General features: G+C 43.2%; 1 protein-coding gene across 1 annotated transcript; it reads left to right on the top strand.

The window, feature by feature from the left end:
• The first annotated feature begins 1,128 nt into the window (after positions 1 to 1,128).
• Positions 1,129 to 19,446, top strand: LOC143764566 (arylacetamide deacetylase-like 4). Its single transcript, XM_077250249.1, has 4 exons — positions 1,129 to 1,424; positions 11,523 to 11,748; positions 11,949 to 12,012; positions 18,228 to 19,446. Exons 1-4 carry the CDS (start codon positions 1,248 to 1,250, stop codon positions 18,997 to 18,999), a joined length of 1,239 nt encoding a protein of 412 aa, XP_077106364.1. The 5' UTR covers positions 1,129 to 1,247; the 3' UTR covers positions 19,000 to 19,446.

The raw sequence follows: 19,446 nt of genomic DNA, 5'->3' as shown, positions 1-19,446 counted from the left end.
CATCCCTGTAATGAGCGCCACCACGTGACCGCTCATACAGGACAAGCTGCGGCGCTGAGAGGAAGTATCGCGGGAGCTGGGTGAGTATTTTAATGCCAGCGGGCGGGCGCACAGGGGGTGGGAGGCGGGAGCTGACCAGGAACTTTATTTTAAACACAAAAAAAACCCTTGATTTTTCATTACTTCTCTCCAGCGAACGCTGCTGGGGAGAAGGAATGAATGTCGGCTTCAGCACCACATGCAGGGGGGACAGCGCTTAACTCTAGCGCTGTCTCCTGCACGGTCCGTGTGGTACTCAGTCGGCACACGGGCGGCACACGGCTGCCACACGTGTGCCACACTGATGTGCCACGTGAGCTCACGGACACGGATAACTCTGGTAACGATTTTTCCGGTACCGGAATTATCTGGACGTGTGAGACTGGCCTTAAAGGCTTCCCTAGATTGGTGTCTACTTGTTGGGACCTGGTCCTTTTGTATGCCCTTATTCACACTGAGGTCAACTCTGACACATGGTAAGGTTTTTAATATTTGCCAGCGTAGGACCGTCCCGATCAGAGTTACCTTGTTGTGGGATGGCTTTTAAGCTATTTTTGATCAAACACAGTATTACTAAGAACCCTGTGTTATTTAAATGCACTTTTGCTTTTTACTTATTTAGTTACTGCAGGGTTTTTGCTCATTTTATTTCTTGTAGGTTTTGTGTATTTTATGGTCAATGTGAACATGTGTTTATGTGCTGCATGTATACCAACTCAAACCAAGCTCAATTTATGTGTTTTTTTTCTGTGTAAGTGTATTTGCACAATTCCATTATTTGCAGCAGAAAAATCTGAAAATCCTGTTGTATTTGCAGGAAAAGCACAGCATAAAATACATGCTTTTTTTTTTACTCCTTTTTGATGCATCCATTAATATGTAAGAAATCTGCTGCAAAAACGCTGAAAGAATTGACATGCTCCAGATTTACATCTGCAAGTCACAAATGACCAATGTGTGCACGAGACTTCAGGAATCTCATTCGCTTTGCTGTTTGTAGCTAATCATTCAGGTTTTGTGACAAATCTGCAAATCTTGTAAGGAGACTCCAATGTGCCCGTGAAATTCCACAGTGCACACAGCTTCTCCGTCCCCTCCAGGCCACTGCCACTCCCTCACCTGCTGCAGAAGGAACAGAAGAGCAGGAAATCGCCAAGTGTCAACTCAAAGTCAGTTGTGCCTGCGCTGAGCACCCGGCAGCAGCAGCCATGGGCCTCGCTCTGGCATTGGTGGCCATCACTGCCGGCATTTTCATTGCGTTATTCTTTTTGTTGGTGGCCGGCATCATTTATTTTGAATTTGCCAATTCGGACATCCCGCCAGGAGTTGCCAATCCTGCCAAGCTTAGGATCATTCACTGCATCATGATTGGCATTGCGGTAGTGGTGAGTACCCACTATGTATAAAATATATAGAAAATATCGGAGGTGGAACTACAAATGTCAGCTTGACATCTGCCTGGACGGACGTATGGCCTAGGGCGCGCTGTTAGCGCTTGTGACATCTCTCGTCATACAGGAGCTCTCGGCGCAATATTGTTTTCCATACACAATTGCTCAGAGATTTATATCCTTAAAACTTCCCCACAGCTTCATTATTCTGACTCTTTGCTATTATTTACACAGTCCTGTACGTATTTAAAAGGGTTGTCCACAACTTTCATATTGAGTGCCTATATTATACATCATCGGTGAGGGTCCGATGCCTGGCACCACCTTCAGCAGCTGCCGGATGTGCGCAGAGCTGCAGAGTTCCATATTGTTTAGTGACTGTCAGGTTCTAAAACATCAGCTCCTGATCTGCCAGGGCTGATAGCAGCTGAGCCTGGTATGGGACCCCCTCCGATCAGATATTGATGGCCTTTTCTAAGGATTGGTCATCATTATTAAAATACCTTTTTAAGTTGACTGAAACTACTTGGGATCTGTTATCACAGTTTTTTTTTTTTAAACGTGTATTTTAAAGCCAATTTGCTTCAAAATCTACTTCAAGTACTCAATCAAATACACTGATTTCAATGTGAAATTCAGATTTCTGTTCCAGTTGCAAGAGTTTTTTCTTTCAACCGAGTTTTAAAAATCTCGCTGCTGGAAAAAAAAATTGACGTGTCACTTATTTGATAGGGATTCCTTGACAGTATCAACAAGTCAGGAAAAAAGTATCAAAAACCTCTTCAAATCTGCTTCAAAATCATGATCATGTTCAAAAAGGTTACAAAAAACTGTGTCAAATAAGAAAAAAAAAAGTGTCAAAAAGCAAGTGGATTTCTCGTGAAAAGCACATCAGACCTGTCTTTTTTTTTAGCTTTTAAGCTCTATGTGAACATAGTTGGAGTGGATCTGCTCTAAAACAATGTCCTGAAAATCACTAAAAATGCTGTAAATTGTTGTTTTTTTTATGGCAACTATATCACTAAAAGTTAAACCACAGGTATGAGTTTAAGGCACTGGCGGACGCAGGCGGAAGAGGCCCCTGAGCAAAATATATAAGGGCCCTTTGCCATCCAATAACTCATTATAATGCACGTTTCCACATGCTTTGGAGGTGGTAGTGCCCCCTTTACCTGCTGGGCCCCTGTGCAGCTGCACAGGTTGCACCAATGATATCTCGGCCCCTGGTTTAAGGGCTTGCTCACACTGGCGGGTAGCATCCAATGATTTGCTGATGCGAGAGAATCGGACGCTATATACAAATGATCCTCGGCTCAAATTTTGCTACGAGTGTGATCCGAGCGTCATTTTTACTCTGATCCAATTCTCTTGCATGTATGATAGTCGGATCCCAGGTGCGGAGAAGATGGAGAACTTAATTTCTCCATCTTCCCCGTTCTGTGAGTCAGCATATATCAGACTGCACTCGGATGACATCTGAGTGCAGTCCAATGTTTTGCATGCACCCATCGATTTGTATGGATGTATACCGTCCGATATACGCTGCTAATCGCAGCATGCAGTGATTTTTTTTTATTCTACTGAGCTAGTTGCCACTTTTCCATAGTATAACACTGGAGCGAGTGTTATATTGGAGAGCACTTGTCCGAGTTATACTCTGGCTACTTGCCAGCGTGAGCGTGCCCTTATAGTGGCTAAGTCCCCATACATGTATAAGTGGATTAGAGAGGATTTTTGGGGTAACATACCCCCTTTTAATAGGAACTATGCATTGCTTCTCTTTTCTCCTGCAGTGGAGCTAGTGGGCTTTACCCGATCTCTAGGAGTACCAGAACTGGGGCATCCTGTGATCATCATAATATTGTTGAACACCTTTTAAAAATGTGGTTGTCCAAGGCAGATAATCTTAAATAGTATGAAACGTCCGGTTTTGGTCAATGAGTTTAGGCCTCCAATGATGAGACGTGTCTGCCACTTGCATCTCCTTCTCAGGTATCCCCAAAAGTGAAGCTAATGGGGTAATCAAGGCTAAAATCAATGGGTCCCACCATTATTGGAGGCACTCCGTCCGTATTAGTAGTCAAAAGGTCTTAGCACAAAAGCCCTTTATCAATAAAGGGCCAAGTTCCCTCCAGGGCTGCACAGTTAGGGACCCTTAATAATGATATGTTTGGACCTGTTCTTATTAGTAGCGTCGTCTTTATATTATTTACGCTTGTACCAGTTTAGATTCAGGTTTTACAACACCAAACTAGAAAAACCTGTAGTGATAAGCAGAGAGTGAAGCTGGTTTCATGATGGCAGGCGATAATTATCAGCAAGGATATGGCTTCAGTGGGTGCAGAGGTGGCATCTACACTTGAGCCCTGGTGTCATCCCATCGATCCAGGAGAGTAGCTAGGGGCTAGCTTGGACCAAGGGTGTAGTGAAGGGGGTGGCAACCCCATGGTGCTGGATTTCGGAGCCACATTTCATGGGCAGTATATTGAACCTTTTGCCCTGGGTGAAGAGTTCTTGCTTCAGTTCCGGCTTGAACTAATATATTCTTGTGTCCCTCTGATCTTGGGTGCTGCGACTAGGACAGAAGTCACATACCAGGGTGAAGGTCGAATGTAAATGCTAAATTTTCCCGTTGGTATTTCCATTTTTATCTGCTGATACTGCTTAGTTACTATCAGTGTGTAAAGCTAAAACATATAAGATAATACAAGTTTATCCATTAACCCTATGTAATCACAGAACAGTAAACTTCAACCCTATGGTTATAGATCTGAGAAGATTAAACACGCACTATACATAAAACAGCCAAACCACAAGACACAAAATGGTCAGGTCAATCACAGGCGCCATTATTGTCTGTGAATTACTTTCATGTAAAAATGATTGAAATAGTTAATTGCAGCAAAAAATCATCTTAGATTTCTGTCGTGGATTTACTGTAAAATCCATAGAGGATGCCTACATAGTGTGAAAATGGACATAGGATGAATCAACTGCAAAAATGTTCAGATTTTGCTGCGGATTTTCCTTTTGTATCGCAATATGCTAGCACTATATAAGTAATCGTAATAAATAAATAAAGGCCGGCCTCACACTCAGCGTATGTAAATACGGTCCGTTTTTTACGGCCGAAATACGCAGAAAAGTCCCCAAAATAGTGATCCGTATGTCATCCGTAGGCAGGGTGTGTCAGCGTATTTTGCGCATGGCATCCTCTGTATGTAATCCGTATGGCATCCGTACTGCGATATTTTCTCGCAGGCTTGCAAAACCGACATCTAATGGATTTATGTGCTCAAATGTTCGGTAAAACATATATACAGTATATTTATATATATGTCATTGAGACACATATATATATATATATATTCTGTATTTATATTTAATTCAGCGCGATATATGTGAAAAGCCGGTAATTCAATTGCCGGCTTTTCATTTCTCCTTCACAAACCCTACATGATATGAGACATGGTTTACATACAGTAAACCATCTCATATCCCTTTTTTTTTTGCATATTCCACACTATTAATGTTAGTAGTGTTAATACCGAAACCAGGCAACATGCTAGATACTGAGAGGAACGAAATAGCGCTAAGTAGTGCCAGACATCCCCTCACTAAAGAAAACCAACTCCAAAAAGATCATAGAAAATAGGAGAAAATACGGAGTATAAAGGTATCAAATACTTTATTAATACATATACATAATAATTAGTCAGTGCACAAAAATAATAACACAAAGTGTAATAAAACCAGGATGGTAAAAGAGATGAGTGGGGGTCGCCCGGTGTGCACCGCCTATGGGGCCAGCATGCATTCCATTATTGGTAAAAGGCCTACTGCTATAGTAGCATATATATCTATGTGCCAAACTGGCATGAAAAAGACCGGTAATAAAGGTTACTCTTACCGCTGCTAGGCACCAAGGCGGCGCACCCCCGGGTAGATCCTCAGGCACAGTCCCCAACTGGGGACTGTGCCTGAGGATCTACCCGGGGGTGCGCCGCCTTGGTGCCTAGCAGCGGTAAGAGTAACCTTTATTACCGGTCTTTTTCATGCCAGTTTGGCACATAGATATATATGCTACTATAGCAGTAGGCCTCTTACCAATAATGGAATGCATGCTGGCCCCATAGGCGGTGCACACCGGGCGACCCCCACTCATCTCTTTTACCATCCTGGTTTTATTACACTTTGTGTTATTATTTTTGTGCACTGACTAATTATTATGTATATGTATTAATAAAGTATTTGATACCTTTATACTCCGTATTTTCTCCTATTTTCTATAATGTTAGTAGTGTGTATGTGCAAAATTTGGGCACTGTAGCTTGTAAAATAAAGGGTTAAATGGCGGAAAAAATTGGCGTGGGCTCCCGCGCAATTTTCTCCACCAGAGTGGTAAAGCCAGTGACTGAGGGCAGATATTAATAGCCTAGAGAGGGTCCATGGTTATTGGCCCCCCTGGCTACAAACATCTGCCCCCAGCCACCCCAGAAAAGGCACATCTGGAAGATGCGCCTATTCTGGCACTTGGCCTCTCTCTTCCCACTCCTGTTTAGCGGTGGGATATGGGGTAATGAAGGGTTAATGTCACCTTGCTATTGTAAGGTGACATTAAGCCAGGTTAATAATGGAGAGGCGTCAATTATGACACCTATTCATTATTAATCCAATAGTACTAAATGGTTAATAAAACACACACACATTATTTACAAGTATTTTAATGAAATAAAGACACATGTTGTAATATTTTATTAGACTCTTAATCCACCTGAAGACCATCGTCCTGAAACAAAGTTAAAAAAACAAACAACAATATTCCATACCTTCCGTCGTTATGTCCCACGAAGTAAATCCATCTGAAGGGGTTAAATCATTTTACAGCCAGGAGCTGTGCTAAAGCACTCGCTCCTGCCTGTAAATCCCCGGGTACTGAATGGAAAGCAGTTTGATCTGTAGTTACCTTGAGTGGCGGTGATGCGCCCTCTGCTGGATGTCCTCATATGAACTCGAGCGTGGGAACTTTTCCAAGGCTCCAGTTCATGAGGACATCCAGCAGAGGGCGCATCACCGCAACTCAAGGTAACTACAGATCACCCTGCTTTCCATTCAGTACCCGGGGATTTACAGGCAGGAGCGAGTGTATTAGGGCAGCTCCTGGCTGTAAAATGATTTAACCCCTTCAGATGGATTTACTTCGTAGGACGTGACTGATCATCGGAAGGTATGAGATATTGTTGATTTGTTATTTTTACTTTTTCACAGAACGAGGGTCTTCAGCTGGATTAAGAGAATAATAAAATATTACAACAACCTGTGTCTTTATTTCATTAAAGGACTTTGTAATAATGTGTGTGTGTTTTATTAACCATTTCGTACTATTGGATTAATAATGGATAGGTGTCATAATTGACGCCTCTCCATTATTAATCTGACTTAATGTCACCTTACAATAGCAAGGTGACATTAACCCTTCATTACCCCATATCCCACGGCTACACAGGAGTGGGAAGAGAGTGGCCAAGTGCCAGAATAGGCGCATCTTCCAGATGTGCCTTTTCTGGGGTGGCTGGGGGCAGATGTTTGTAGCCAGGGGGACCAATAACCATGGACCCTCTCTAGGCTATTAATATCTGCCCTCAGTCACTGGCTTTACCACTCTCGCGGAGAAAATTGCGCGGGAGCCCACGCCAATTTTTTCCGCCATTTAACTCTTTATTTTAGCAGCTACAGCGCCAAAATTTTGCACATACACACTACTAACATTAGTAGTGTGGAATATGCAAAAAAAAAGGGATATGAGATGGTTTACTGTATGTAAACCATGTCTCATATCCTGTCGGGTTTGGGAAGGAGAAATGAAAAGCTGGCAATTGAATTACCGGCTTTTCTCTCTAACACCGATGCGTATTTCTCGCAGGTCACACTGCTGGTCCGTGTGTAATCCGTATTTTTCTCTCCCCCATAGACTTTCATTGGCGATTTTTTTGCGCAATACGGTGATAAACGCAGCATGCTGCGATTTTGTACGGCCGTACAAGACCGTATAATACGGATCAGTAAAATACGGCTGATAGGAGCTGGGACATAGGGAATCATTGGGCCGTGTGTAATGCGTATTTTATGGACGTAGTTTATGCGCTCATACGTCCGTAAAACTCGCTAGTGTGAGGCCGGCCTAAGGGTGATCTATACCAGAAAATTAAATGATGTCAAGAGTATTCCACCACTGCCATGGATAACAGCCGGAGGGGGTCGCGCAGACACCATCGCTTCCACTAGTTTGTCAAGAAGGACAGCGGGGGTTCACGCAGATCCCATCGCTTCCACTAGTTTGTCAAGGAGGACAGAAGGGCTTCACGCAGATCCCACTGCAGTCACCTTTTTGTCAAGGAGAAGGAACTCTGCTGCGGAAAGATGGAAGTGTCAGATGTCTCTCTATAACTTTCTCTGTTTTAATTAGTTTCTCTCTTTCTAAGTTATAATTACTTTCTCTCTTTCCCTGCCATAATTAATCCCATATGTTCAATGTGAGGGTGAGATGTCTCCTCTACAGAGATGTCTTATGGATTTTAATTTCTCTCTATAACAAGTGCTTATTTCACGTTATGTGTGTATGGGGCTTGAAAATCTCATCTATATGTATTTTTCAGGTTACCTAAGAATTTACAGACATAGTGGGCCTGATTCATTCAAGCTTGCATGCCAGAATTCTGGTGTAACAGCTTTGAAAAGTAGTAAACATATGGCAAAACTTGGAGTTCTCCAAAAAATTACCAACTTTTGGTATTTTCACACCAGTTTCTACCAGCTACACCAAAATGGGTAGAGATGGGGTGCGAGAAGCCACCACGTCTAATTCATGACGAGGTGTGAAATCTCACTCCAGCCCCTTAGGTTCTCTAACTTTGTACTAGTGGGGGAAGGGCTTCTGCTACAGCCAGTTGTCACACAGCCAGAGCAGAACTGATCAGAAACTTGGGGGAAGAGGACAAAGATCACATTTAGTACCCCCAAGCCATAATGCACTTCTCCCGGCCTTGCTCATCTTAGTAAAATGCTCAAAGATAACCCTCTTATCTTTCAGCCTACTATACCATAACAGATTGCGGCACTGAACTTTGCACATTGTACATATATAAACTGAAAAAAAAAAATGAAGTTAAACATCTCCCCTGTATGTGTTACATAAGGATCTTGATGTGGATTCGTCTCTAATGTAACTTTTGCAAGAATGAAAGGTGGGGAAATCCATGGTAATCATCTGCGGTGAGGAACACTTAACGGAAATCCGCAGAAATTGACAGAACAATATAAATGAATGTGTCTTTAAAGGGAACCTGAAAGGTTGGATAACGCTACAAATCTGCAGATATAGGGTTAATCTGCGTATAAATAGTGTAAGGTGCCCAGCCATCTTACTGAAAACCCGGCCAATGGGAAAAAATGAACTTTGTTCCTCCCAGGAGCCACCGGCTTTCAGTCGTACAGGGATGCCATTGTAAGCACGCCTGACACTTTGAATGACAGCTCACAGTGGAGTGCCTCTGTCGGTTGTCAAAGTTCTAGGGGGTGTTTACAGCAAGTCATGGGAGTTGGGCTATTGGTTTTCTTTAAACACCCCATTCACAAGTTTAAACAAAATTCTGAAAGAAAATTAGAGCAATTTGTGGAATTTTACATTTGCCACATTCTCATTCCCAGCAGATTTTACCTTTGTAATATAGTTGGGGGGCAATCCGCAACAAACTCCACCAGTAAGGACAGTTTCCATCTCCTTCTCAGGTATTCCCAAAAGTGAAGCTCATTGGGTAATCCTGGCTAAAATCAATGGGTTCCACCATTATTGGAGGCATTCCGTCCACATCAGTAGTCAAAAGGTCTTAGCACAAAAGCCCTTTATCAATAAAATTGTCCCATTGGATAGTTAAAGGGTCAAATAAATGAAGGTCTGCACAGTTAGGGACCTTCAATAATGACACGTTTGGACCTGTCCTTAGTAGTGGCATTGTCTATTAAATTATTTAAGCTTGTACCAGTTTAGATTCAGGTTTTACGACACCAAACTAGAAAAACCTGTAGTGATAAGAAGAGAGGGAGCTGGTTTCATGATGGCAGGTGATAATTATCAGCAAAGATATGGCTCCAGTGGGTGCAGAGGTGGCATCTACACTTGAATCCTGGCATCATCCCATCAATCCAGGAGTGCAGCAGCATGGACAAGGCGTGTAGCGAGGGGGGTGGCGACCCCATGGTGCTGGATATGGACCAGCCATGGTCTTCTAATCCGAATTCAGCAGAATCATTTGTGTTTGACAGTAGACTCGCGGCTGCTCGGAATATCGCAGTTGATATTCAGTCCCTGAATTTCGATTGTGTGGCCTAATATATGAAGACCTTGCTGAAGATTTGTCATAAATTTGTGACCAAATCTGGACCCTAATTATTTACTTCAAACTAGACATGGCAGCTGAGAATGCACCATACCCGGGATGAAGTCCGGTGATAGATGACAAATTGTGACTAATTTTGCTCGATGAGTTAGATATCCATCTCACATCTCCTAATTAGCTTACCTTGTTCCATGCCATGAAACACAAAAGGATCAATTCATCAGAGCAATTTTGCCATAATTCTGGCTTTGAAAAGTCACAAATTTTCTTGCAAAATTTTTGAGAATTTTGGCAGAGCTGGGGCAGGAAGTGGACATGGTGGGGAAGTAACGTCTCTTAATGAATCAGGAGCGTCTGAACCCTACATGCTGTCAGGACTTTGAACATTTTTTACCTTTTGTGCATTACTGCCCTTTTCCAAGATGGCGTCTTTGGTCTCATGTGCACTGTGTCTTCCTGCTATAAAACTCCACCCCAGCCTTCAGTCTGTGCTATTCTGCCTTGCATCCAGCTCCTGACCTCTGATTACTCCCTGGCTATATACCTGCTCCTGTGAACCTGTGTGGTAATCCTGCTACTCTGCTCTGAGTTCCTGCTGCATACACCAGTTCCAGTAATCCTCCTTCATCTGCTGCTCATATTTACTTCCATCTGCATTTGCTGGACATGTAAGCGTTTGCTGCTCTGCAAAAACCTGAGACTATTAACCAGGCCTCCCTGGTTGAGCTACAATATTATTTGAACTGCCTTATAAGCTTATCTATCTGTGTTTGGACTAAGACAAGGATTTATTCGTGTCAAGTATCCTCAAGAATAACTGTGCTTCATAGACTTTCTGCTTGATTGCATTTTCCTCTGAAGTTTCCTATATACTGCTAAGCTGCGTTTAATATTTACACCAAGTGTTGTGGACTTGAGTTTCTCTCTGCACCTGTTTGAATCACCGTGTGATAATATGGACTTTACCACTTATAAAACTGTGTCCTGTAGTTGTCTTGTTCCACGCAAAGAGTCTCCTGAGTTATCCCCTATAATTATTACACATGCCCCCTACTCAAGACTGCTAAGAAAATCACCGGTATTGATGAATAGGGACCAAAAACTCATAATAATAAGTGTGGTGTGAGGCATTTACATCAGTTTTTTGGTGCAAATTGACCAGGTGGAGAATCCGTGGGGCACTTCATGGCATAAGAATTCAGGAACTTGTATGAGATAACCTAACCTGCCCTGTACTAGGCATGATTCAGGATATACATATTCCTCAGGGTGTTTCTGTAAAGTGTCCATCATGGCTGATACACCAGTCACATCTGATACTATATTCCAAGTTCCTTTGTATTTGCACAACTGATTTAGACAACGCGGCGCCATGTTTTGGTGGCCCATGCCGGCTAATTTGGACTAATGATTTGCATGTTCTAGTAAAAGTTCCAGTCTGTTTTTTAGGATATGTGCATATAGAGTTTTTTGAGGAGGTCAAAGAAACGCTCCTTCTTTAGGACGTTTTTTATTTTCCTGAAGCCGTTTTGAAGAGCTTTTGAAGGCTTTTTTTACGGCCTTCTGATTGGGCAGTGCCTAGTTTGGAGCATTTTCTATCAGGAGCTGCGTCACATAAGTGGCATGCACTTTCTTCTTTTCCCACACTTGGAACAAGATATATATGACATGGAATTTTACGTTTTGAATTTAACAGGGGAAGATCGCGCAGAACATGTTCATATGCAGCCAGCTTGACTTCACCCGTTTCATCAGAGATAAACTTCTGGCCAGAAGATTAGGAGAAGACCCCAAACTGCTTATTAAAAACCTGACGTTTGAAGGAATTCCGGTGAGAGTTTACCAGCCCAAGTCGCCATCTGCTGGAGGAAGAAAAGGCATCCTGTTCTTTCATGGAGGAGGATGGATGTTCGGGAGCATCGGTAAGTAAGTTCATGATAGAAACATTTCACATATTAAATTTGATGAAACACCAAGATCAGCCGAGAAGAAACATGAGATTCCTAATATATGAGGATTAATATAACATTCTCTTAATCCAAAGCGCTGCAGAATATGTTGGCAATATAGATAATCACGCATAACATGATCCTTATCCTCTCCACGTTTCCTTTTTGCCCAGATTCCTATGATGTCTTATGTCGCTATATCTCAAAGGGAACAGAATCAGTGGTCGTCTCCGTTGGGTGAGTCGTCCATCATTACAAGATTTTCTTTAAATGACTTTTGACCGGTGAGCATTTTATCTTTATGTTCAACTTCATCCTGTTATCAATATGGAAAAAAGATAATATTCCTTGTCTCGGATCTCAAGGCATTTAAAGCCCTAGTCCAAGATTACAAAGTTCCCCTCAAAAACCATACCATTGATATTCATTGGCAATGTCTGGTATTGAAAAGCAGCCCAAGAGTTTGAAATATCAGCAAACCTTTCCTGTTATGTTATACAACCCATCATATTAGAGCATCTGATGCCCTATCAAAGCTTAAAGAGTAACTAAACTTTTTTGCATTTAATTATCCTCCAAAGTTATGAAGGTTTGTATTTATACCTCATTACCTTATTTTGCTTCTTTCTCTCTCAAACACCAAGGTGCAGAGCTGTTTCAGTTCCCAATTTATGCTCCTTTAGATGCTGCTTTTAACTGCTGCCTGACAAGATCGATACACTAGATTCAATAAGAAAAATAAAATTGGCTTACCAACAAATGGGAAAATGTGATCTTTGGCTTTAGGCCACGTTCAGACATTCAGTATTCGGACAGTATTTTACATCAGTATTTGTAAGCCAAAACCAGGAGTGGGTGATAAATACAGAAGTGGTGACGTGTTTCTATTATACTTTTCCTCTGATTGTTCCTCTCCTGGTTTTGGCTTTAAATACTGATGTAAAATACTGACCAAATACTGAACATCTGAGTGTGGCCTTAGTCTTTATGCTTGGAAGATTCCAGTCCAGTCTCCTCTAGTAGGTTACAGGGAAGTAAGAAAAAAATAGCAACCCGATGTGCGAACGTGGTCTGATAAGGTGTTATCTGAGCATGCTCAAGTGCTAACCATGTCTTTGTCACGCTCGAATACTATGTTCAGGTCGACGTGGCTGTTCGACAGCCGCAACACATGCAGGTTTTCCTAACAAACAGGCAATCCCTGCAGGTGTGCACGTTCGCTCATCACTAGTAGATATATGAAAGAGCTAAGGATATACACTCACCGGCCACTTTATTAGGTACACCATGCTAGTAACGGGTTGGACCCCCTTTTGCCTTCAGAACTGCCTCAATTCTTCGTGGCATAGATTCAACAAGGTGCTGGAAGCATTCCTCAGAGATTTTGGTCCATATTGACATGATGGCATCACACAGTTGCCGCAGATTTGTCGGCTGCACATCCCAAAGATGCTCCATACAAGGCAGGATGGATCCATGCTTTCATGTTGTTTACGCCAAATTCTGACCCTACCATCCGAATGTCGCAGCAGAAATCGAGACTCATCAGACCAAGCAACGTTTTTCCAATCTTCTACTGTCCAATTTCGATGAGCTTGTACAAATTGTAGCCTCAGTTTCCTGTTCTTAGCTGAAAGGAGTGGTACCCGGTGTGGTCTTCTGCTGCTGTAGCCCATCTGCCTCAAAGTTCGACGCACTGTGCGTTCAGAGATGCTCTTAGGCCTACCTTGGTTGTAACGGGTGGCGATTTGAGTCACTGTTGCCTTTCTATCAGCTCGAACCAGTCTGCCCATTCTCCTCTGACCTCTGGCATCAACAAGGCATTTCCGCCCACAGAACTGCCGCTCACTGGATTTTTTTTCTTTTTCGGACCATTCTCTGTAAACCCTAGAGATGGTTGTGCGTGAAAATCCCAGTAGATCAGCAGTTTCTGAAATACTCAGACCAGCCCTTCTGGCACCAACAACCATGCCACGTTCAAAGGCACTCAAATCACCTTTCTTCCCCATACTGATGCTCGGTTTGAACTGCAGGAGATTGTCTTGACCATGTCTACATGCCTAAATGCACTGAGTTGCCGCCATGTGATTGGTTGATTAGAAATTAAGTGTTAACAAGAAGTTGGACAGGTGTACCTAATAAAGTGGCCAGTGAGTGTATATGACCGGCTTATACATTTTGAACTCTAAAGAGTTTTTAGTCATGGCCTATGACTAAGAACTTTAGCTAGTTCAAAACGTGTAACAAGGTCATATATCTCCTCAGCTCTTTTACTCTTTTATATATTTACCTCTTTATGAAGATTGTAATTCCGGTAAATAATGTTGATCTTTTTATATTCTTTACACTGATGCTAGATCCCTATTTATCTACACCAGATTCAAACCGTTTATGTACAGAACCTTCTAACATTAAATTTATGCTGGAAGATAATCGTACCAGGGAGTTCTTAAAAATTCTCATTTTTCGATACGATAATCTTACACAATCGACACCGACTGCTGATCACCCTAGGAATGAACAGAACGCTTGTTCGTAGGATGTAATGATGTTTTGGGCAGCGCAACAAGGTCATTATTCTTGGCAGCACATTTTCCTCTGTAACCCGGATAAGCCCTGCTGAGAACCATGGCAGCTTGTGCATATTGAATGATGTATTCAGCATCGGACTGGAGCACCTTGGGCCCACCAGAGAAAATCATTCTTGAGGCCCACTATGTAGCTACATAGAAATAGATACAAGACCATCAATTGTGAGGTAAAACAAGCTAATATCAGGGTATAATGTAAGGTAGTGTTGAGCGATACCTTCCGATACTTGAAAGTATCGGTATCGGATAGTATCGGCCGATACCCGAAAAATATCGGATATCGCCGATACCGATACCCGATACCAATACAAGTCAATGGGACACAAGTATCGGAAGCTATCCTGGATGGTTCCCAGGGTCTGAAGGAGAGGAAACTCTCCTTCAGGCCCTGGGATCCATATTCATGTAAAAAATAAAGAATTAAAATAAAAAATATGGATATACTCACCCGTCCGGCGGCCCCTGGACCTTACCGATGTAACCGGCAGCCTCCGTTCCTAAGAATGAGGAGTTTAGGACCTTCGATGACGTCGCGGCTTGTGATTGGTCGCGTGACCGCTCATGTGACCGCTCACGCGACCAATCACAAGCCGCGACGTCATCGCAGGTCCTAAACTCCTCATTCTTAGGAACGGAGGCTGCCGGTCACATCGGTAAGGTCCAGGGGCCGCCGGACGGGTGAGTATATCCATATTTTTTATTTTAATTCTTTATTTTTTACATGAATATGGATCCCAGGGCCTGAAGGAGAGTCTCCTCTCCTTCAGACCCTGGGAACCATACACTGGGAACATCCGATTCCGATTTCCGATATCACAAAAATATCGGAATTCGGTATCGGAATTCCGATACCGCAAATATCGGCCGATACCCGATACTTGCGGTATCGGAATGCTCAACACTAAAGGTAGTACACGTCTTAATTATGTAGCAGGGGTTGGGGTACAATCATAGAGTGGTAGCCCCCTCATAGAATATAATGTCGCCCCCTCATAGAATATAATATAGCCCCCCTCATAAAATATGATGCAGCCCCCTCTCATAGAATATAATTCAGCACGCCACAAAATATAACGCAACCCCTCAGGTATAATGCATTCCCCACCATAGAAAATAATGCAGCCCCCCCATAGTATAATGCAGCCCACCACAGAATATAAAGCAGCCCCCCCATAAAGTATACTGTAGCCCCCTCATAGGGCATAATGCTGCCCCCCTAATATAGTATGATGTAGCACCCAGAATATAATGTAGTCCCCTGAGAGAATAATGCAGCCCCACCACAGAATATAATGCAGCCCGCCATAGAGCATACTGTAGTCTCCTCATATAGTATGATGTAGCCCCCCAGAATATAATGTAGTCCCCTGAGAATAATGCAGTCCCCCCACAGAATATAATGTAGCCCCCTCATAAAGTATAATGCAGCCCCTCTCCACTCTCATCATTGTCCTCATCATTGCCTTCTCCCCCACCACCCCTATCATTCTCCCCACCACCCCATCACTGCCCATTCCACCACCTCCATCATTGCCTCCTCCCCACCACCATCATTGTCCATTTCATCACCTCCATCATTGCCTCCCCCACCACCATCATTGCCCATCACTTCTATCATTGCCAACCCCCCACCATCATTGCCCATCAACTTCATCATTGCCTTCCCCACCACCATCATTGCCCATCACTTCCATCATTGCCACCCCCCAACATCATTGCCCATCAACGCCATCATTGTCCATCACCTCCATCATTGCCCATCACTTCCATCATTGCCCATCACCTGCATCATGGCCTCCCCCACCACCCCTCTCTCACACACATACACACACAGCACCACATCACTCTCTCACACTCACACACAAAGCACGGCACCACATACACAGGCACACAGCACAGCTCACCTCCCCGCAGCAGCAGCTCATCCCGGCAGCCTCTTCCTCGCCAGCAGCTTTCTGTCTGAGACAGGAAGCTGGATGCCGGGATGTGCTGCGCTGTGTGTCTGTGTGCCTACGTGTGTGTGTATGTGGTGCGGTGCTTTGTGTGGTGGTGGGGCTTTACATGCAGGCAGTGTTAGCTGCAGCCTGCGGCTAACGCTGCCCGCTATTAAAGAGAAATGGTATTCATGCCTCTCCACGCCCATAGGGGTGTGGGGAAGCGTGAATATTCATTTTGGTTTAGCAGCATCTCTAGCTGCTGCTACGCTGGCACAGGGAGGGCCCCCTTGACTCAGGGGCCCCATAGCCAGTAGCAGGGGGCCCCTGGAGGAGTGGGGGCCCTTGGTAGATGCTGGGCAGTATGCCAGCAGGTGTCAGTGCTTGGGCCCACCGGAGAATCCTCTGCTTCTCTGGTGGGCCAGTCCGAGTCTGGATGTATTACAGATTCCTTAGTTTTTTACTGTGGTTTTCCTGTATAAACCTGGCTAATGAACAACGATCGATCAGTAAAGGGTAACTAATCTGAGGTTATTTAAAACTGCCGGTCAATTTATGTGAAGAGACCTTAAGGCCCTGATTCATCATTTGTGTTCTTTTCAGAGTCACTTTCCTTCTTTAACTTGTGGTATTAGTTGCTGTTTTGGGCACAGGCAACTCATGAATTCGGCACAAAGTCAAAATAGGGCTTTCTTCCTGTCTTGAACTGTTTTTGCAGCCTTCTGCACACTTTAGCACCAAAAGTTTAAAAGATTGTACCAAAAGTTTGGCATTTTCATGAATAGACCAGAGGGAGGACTGGAGTGAAATTGAACTAAATTTTGCGATTTGTTTTGAAAAATCGCAATTTGATGAATCAGGTTCAAAGCATCTGAAATTACTAGACTCTGCAGAAAAGGAGGGAAAGAAAATTAAGCACATACAAAATAGGCTTAAAAAAGGCACAAATAGAATAATGATTTGGGTGCAAACAAGAAAAAAAAGGCACAAACCTAGACAAAAAACCTAAAGGCGCAAAGGCATCGATGAATTGGGGCAGAGAGGGAAAGTCCCATACGCAGATTTTTTTGAGTATAATGTACCAAACTTGATGACCAGCGGTTGAAAGGAGCTTCTAAAGGAGCATGAACTGGGTATTGAAACAGCACTGCAACATGAAGTTTGGTAGAGAAGGATTCAAAATAAGATAATGAAATATAACACAAAATTCATAACTTTACAAAACCTGATGGAAATTTAAATAATACAACATTTTTTAGCTACAGGTATAGGAAAAATCTCTACAAGTGCACTTTAACATTGATGGCCTATCCTTAGAATAGGTCATAAACGTCTGATGGGAAGGTGTGCGACATCCTGCACCCCCGACAATCAGCTCTCCCTGGTTTGGATGACGGCCAGAACTGCTCAGTTACTGTGCACAGCACAGCTCAGTCGACTGTATGGTGGATGCTGCCGGGTACTGCACATCCCCCCTATTGATTTGGCTAGCGGACTGATGCACAGTACCCAGCTGTGGCCACTAGACAGTCAGCGGAGCTGTGCTGTGCAGCTCCGTAATAGAGCAATTCCAGAGGACGACGACACCGGGAACTGATCGACCGTGGTGCCGAGTGTCGCACCCCCACCAATCAGACATTGATGACATATCCTAAGGATAGGCCATCAATCTTAAAGTACTGAACAACCCATTTAAAGGACCTCTTAGAACCGTAAAAAATCTGCCTCCATAGCTGGATGCTGACTTAGGCTCATATCCCTTGGACACTTTGTGGTAGAGACCTCCCAGTTGTCAATTAATTAATCTATTAGCATTTTAGTAACTAAAACTAACTGGAGTGGTTTGGGGAAAACAAAGGAAAAATGAGAGGTGAAAAAATGTGTTGACATATAGGAATCTTATGTGTATGTTTGTTTGTTTGTTTAGGTACCGCCTGGCGCCAGAACATAAGTACCCTGCGGCATTTGACGACTGTCTAAAGGCCACAAGACATTTTTTGAAGACTGCAAAAGAATATGGTGTAGACCCATCATCTGTGATAATCAGTGGTGACAGTGCTGGGGGAAATCTCACTGCTGCCGTTTGCCAAGACCTTTTGGGCACAGACCTTCCAAAGCCTCTTGCCCAGGTGCTGATATACCCAGCGGTCCAAGGTATTGATTTCCACTTACCATCCTATACCCAAAACTGTGCGGTGCCCATTCTCTATCGGGAACGAGCTGTTTTCTACATGATAAACTATATTGAAGGCAACCTGCAAATGATGGAAGAAGTTCTAGATGGAGACCATGTTCCTGTTGACTTGAAGTTGAAGTTCAAGAAGTGGTTGGGTCTTGAAAATATTCCTGATGAGTTCAAGGTCCGAGGTATTAAGCATCCCCTGATGGCTTCACATTCTGAAGATGTCTACCAAGCCCACAAGCAACTGTTCGAGACACACTTCTCTCCATTGTTGGCCGAGGACTCTGTCTTCCGTCTTCTCCCCAAAGCTTACGTTCTAACATGTGAGTTTGATGTCTTGCGTGATGATGGAATCCTTTATAAAAAACGTCTGGAGGACAATGGAGTCCCGGTAACATGGTTTCATCTCAAAGATGGCTTCCATGGAATAGTTAGCTTTTTCGACTATGGAAAACTCACTTTTGAATCTGGAAAGTTGGCTGTCGATAATATTGTAAAGTTCATTAATGATGTTTGACATTTTGGTTTCACCCACTTCAGTGACAGCTTGGATACTTTCTATTTTTTAATGACTTTTAATACAAAGGATGTTATTTCACGGAACAATGGAAGCGAAAAAAAACCCCAAAACTATGTCCATTCCGTAAGGGAGTGAAGTCTTCCAAGAGCTACCCACGGTGGCTCAGTGGGTAGCATTGCAGCGCTGGGGTCCTGGGTTCAAATCCGTCCAAGGAGTTTGTATGTTCTCTCCATGTTTTCTCTTGGTTCTCCAGTTTCCTCCCACACTCCAAAGACATACTGATACGGAATTTAGATTGTGAGCCCCATCGGGGACAGTGATAATAATGTCTGTAAAGCACTGTGGAATAAGATAGCGCGCTACATAATCAAAGCATAATCATAATAAATAACAAAAATATGTAATAAAGTTACCGTAATTGAAATTAAAGGGTTAATCACTGAA

Source organism: Ranitomeya variabilis, chromosome 4 (assembly GCF_051348905.1).
Source record: "Ranitomeya variabilis isolate aRanVar5 chromosome 4, aRanVar5.hap1, whole genome shotgun sequence".
Lineage (NCBI taxonomy): Eukaryota > Metazoa > Chordata > Amphibia > Anura > Dendrobatidae > Ranitomeya > Ranitomeya variabilis.
This window is presented reverse-complemented; position numbering and strand designations above follow the sequence as displayed.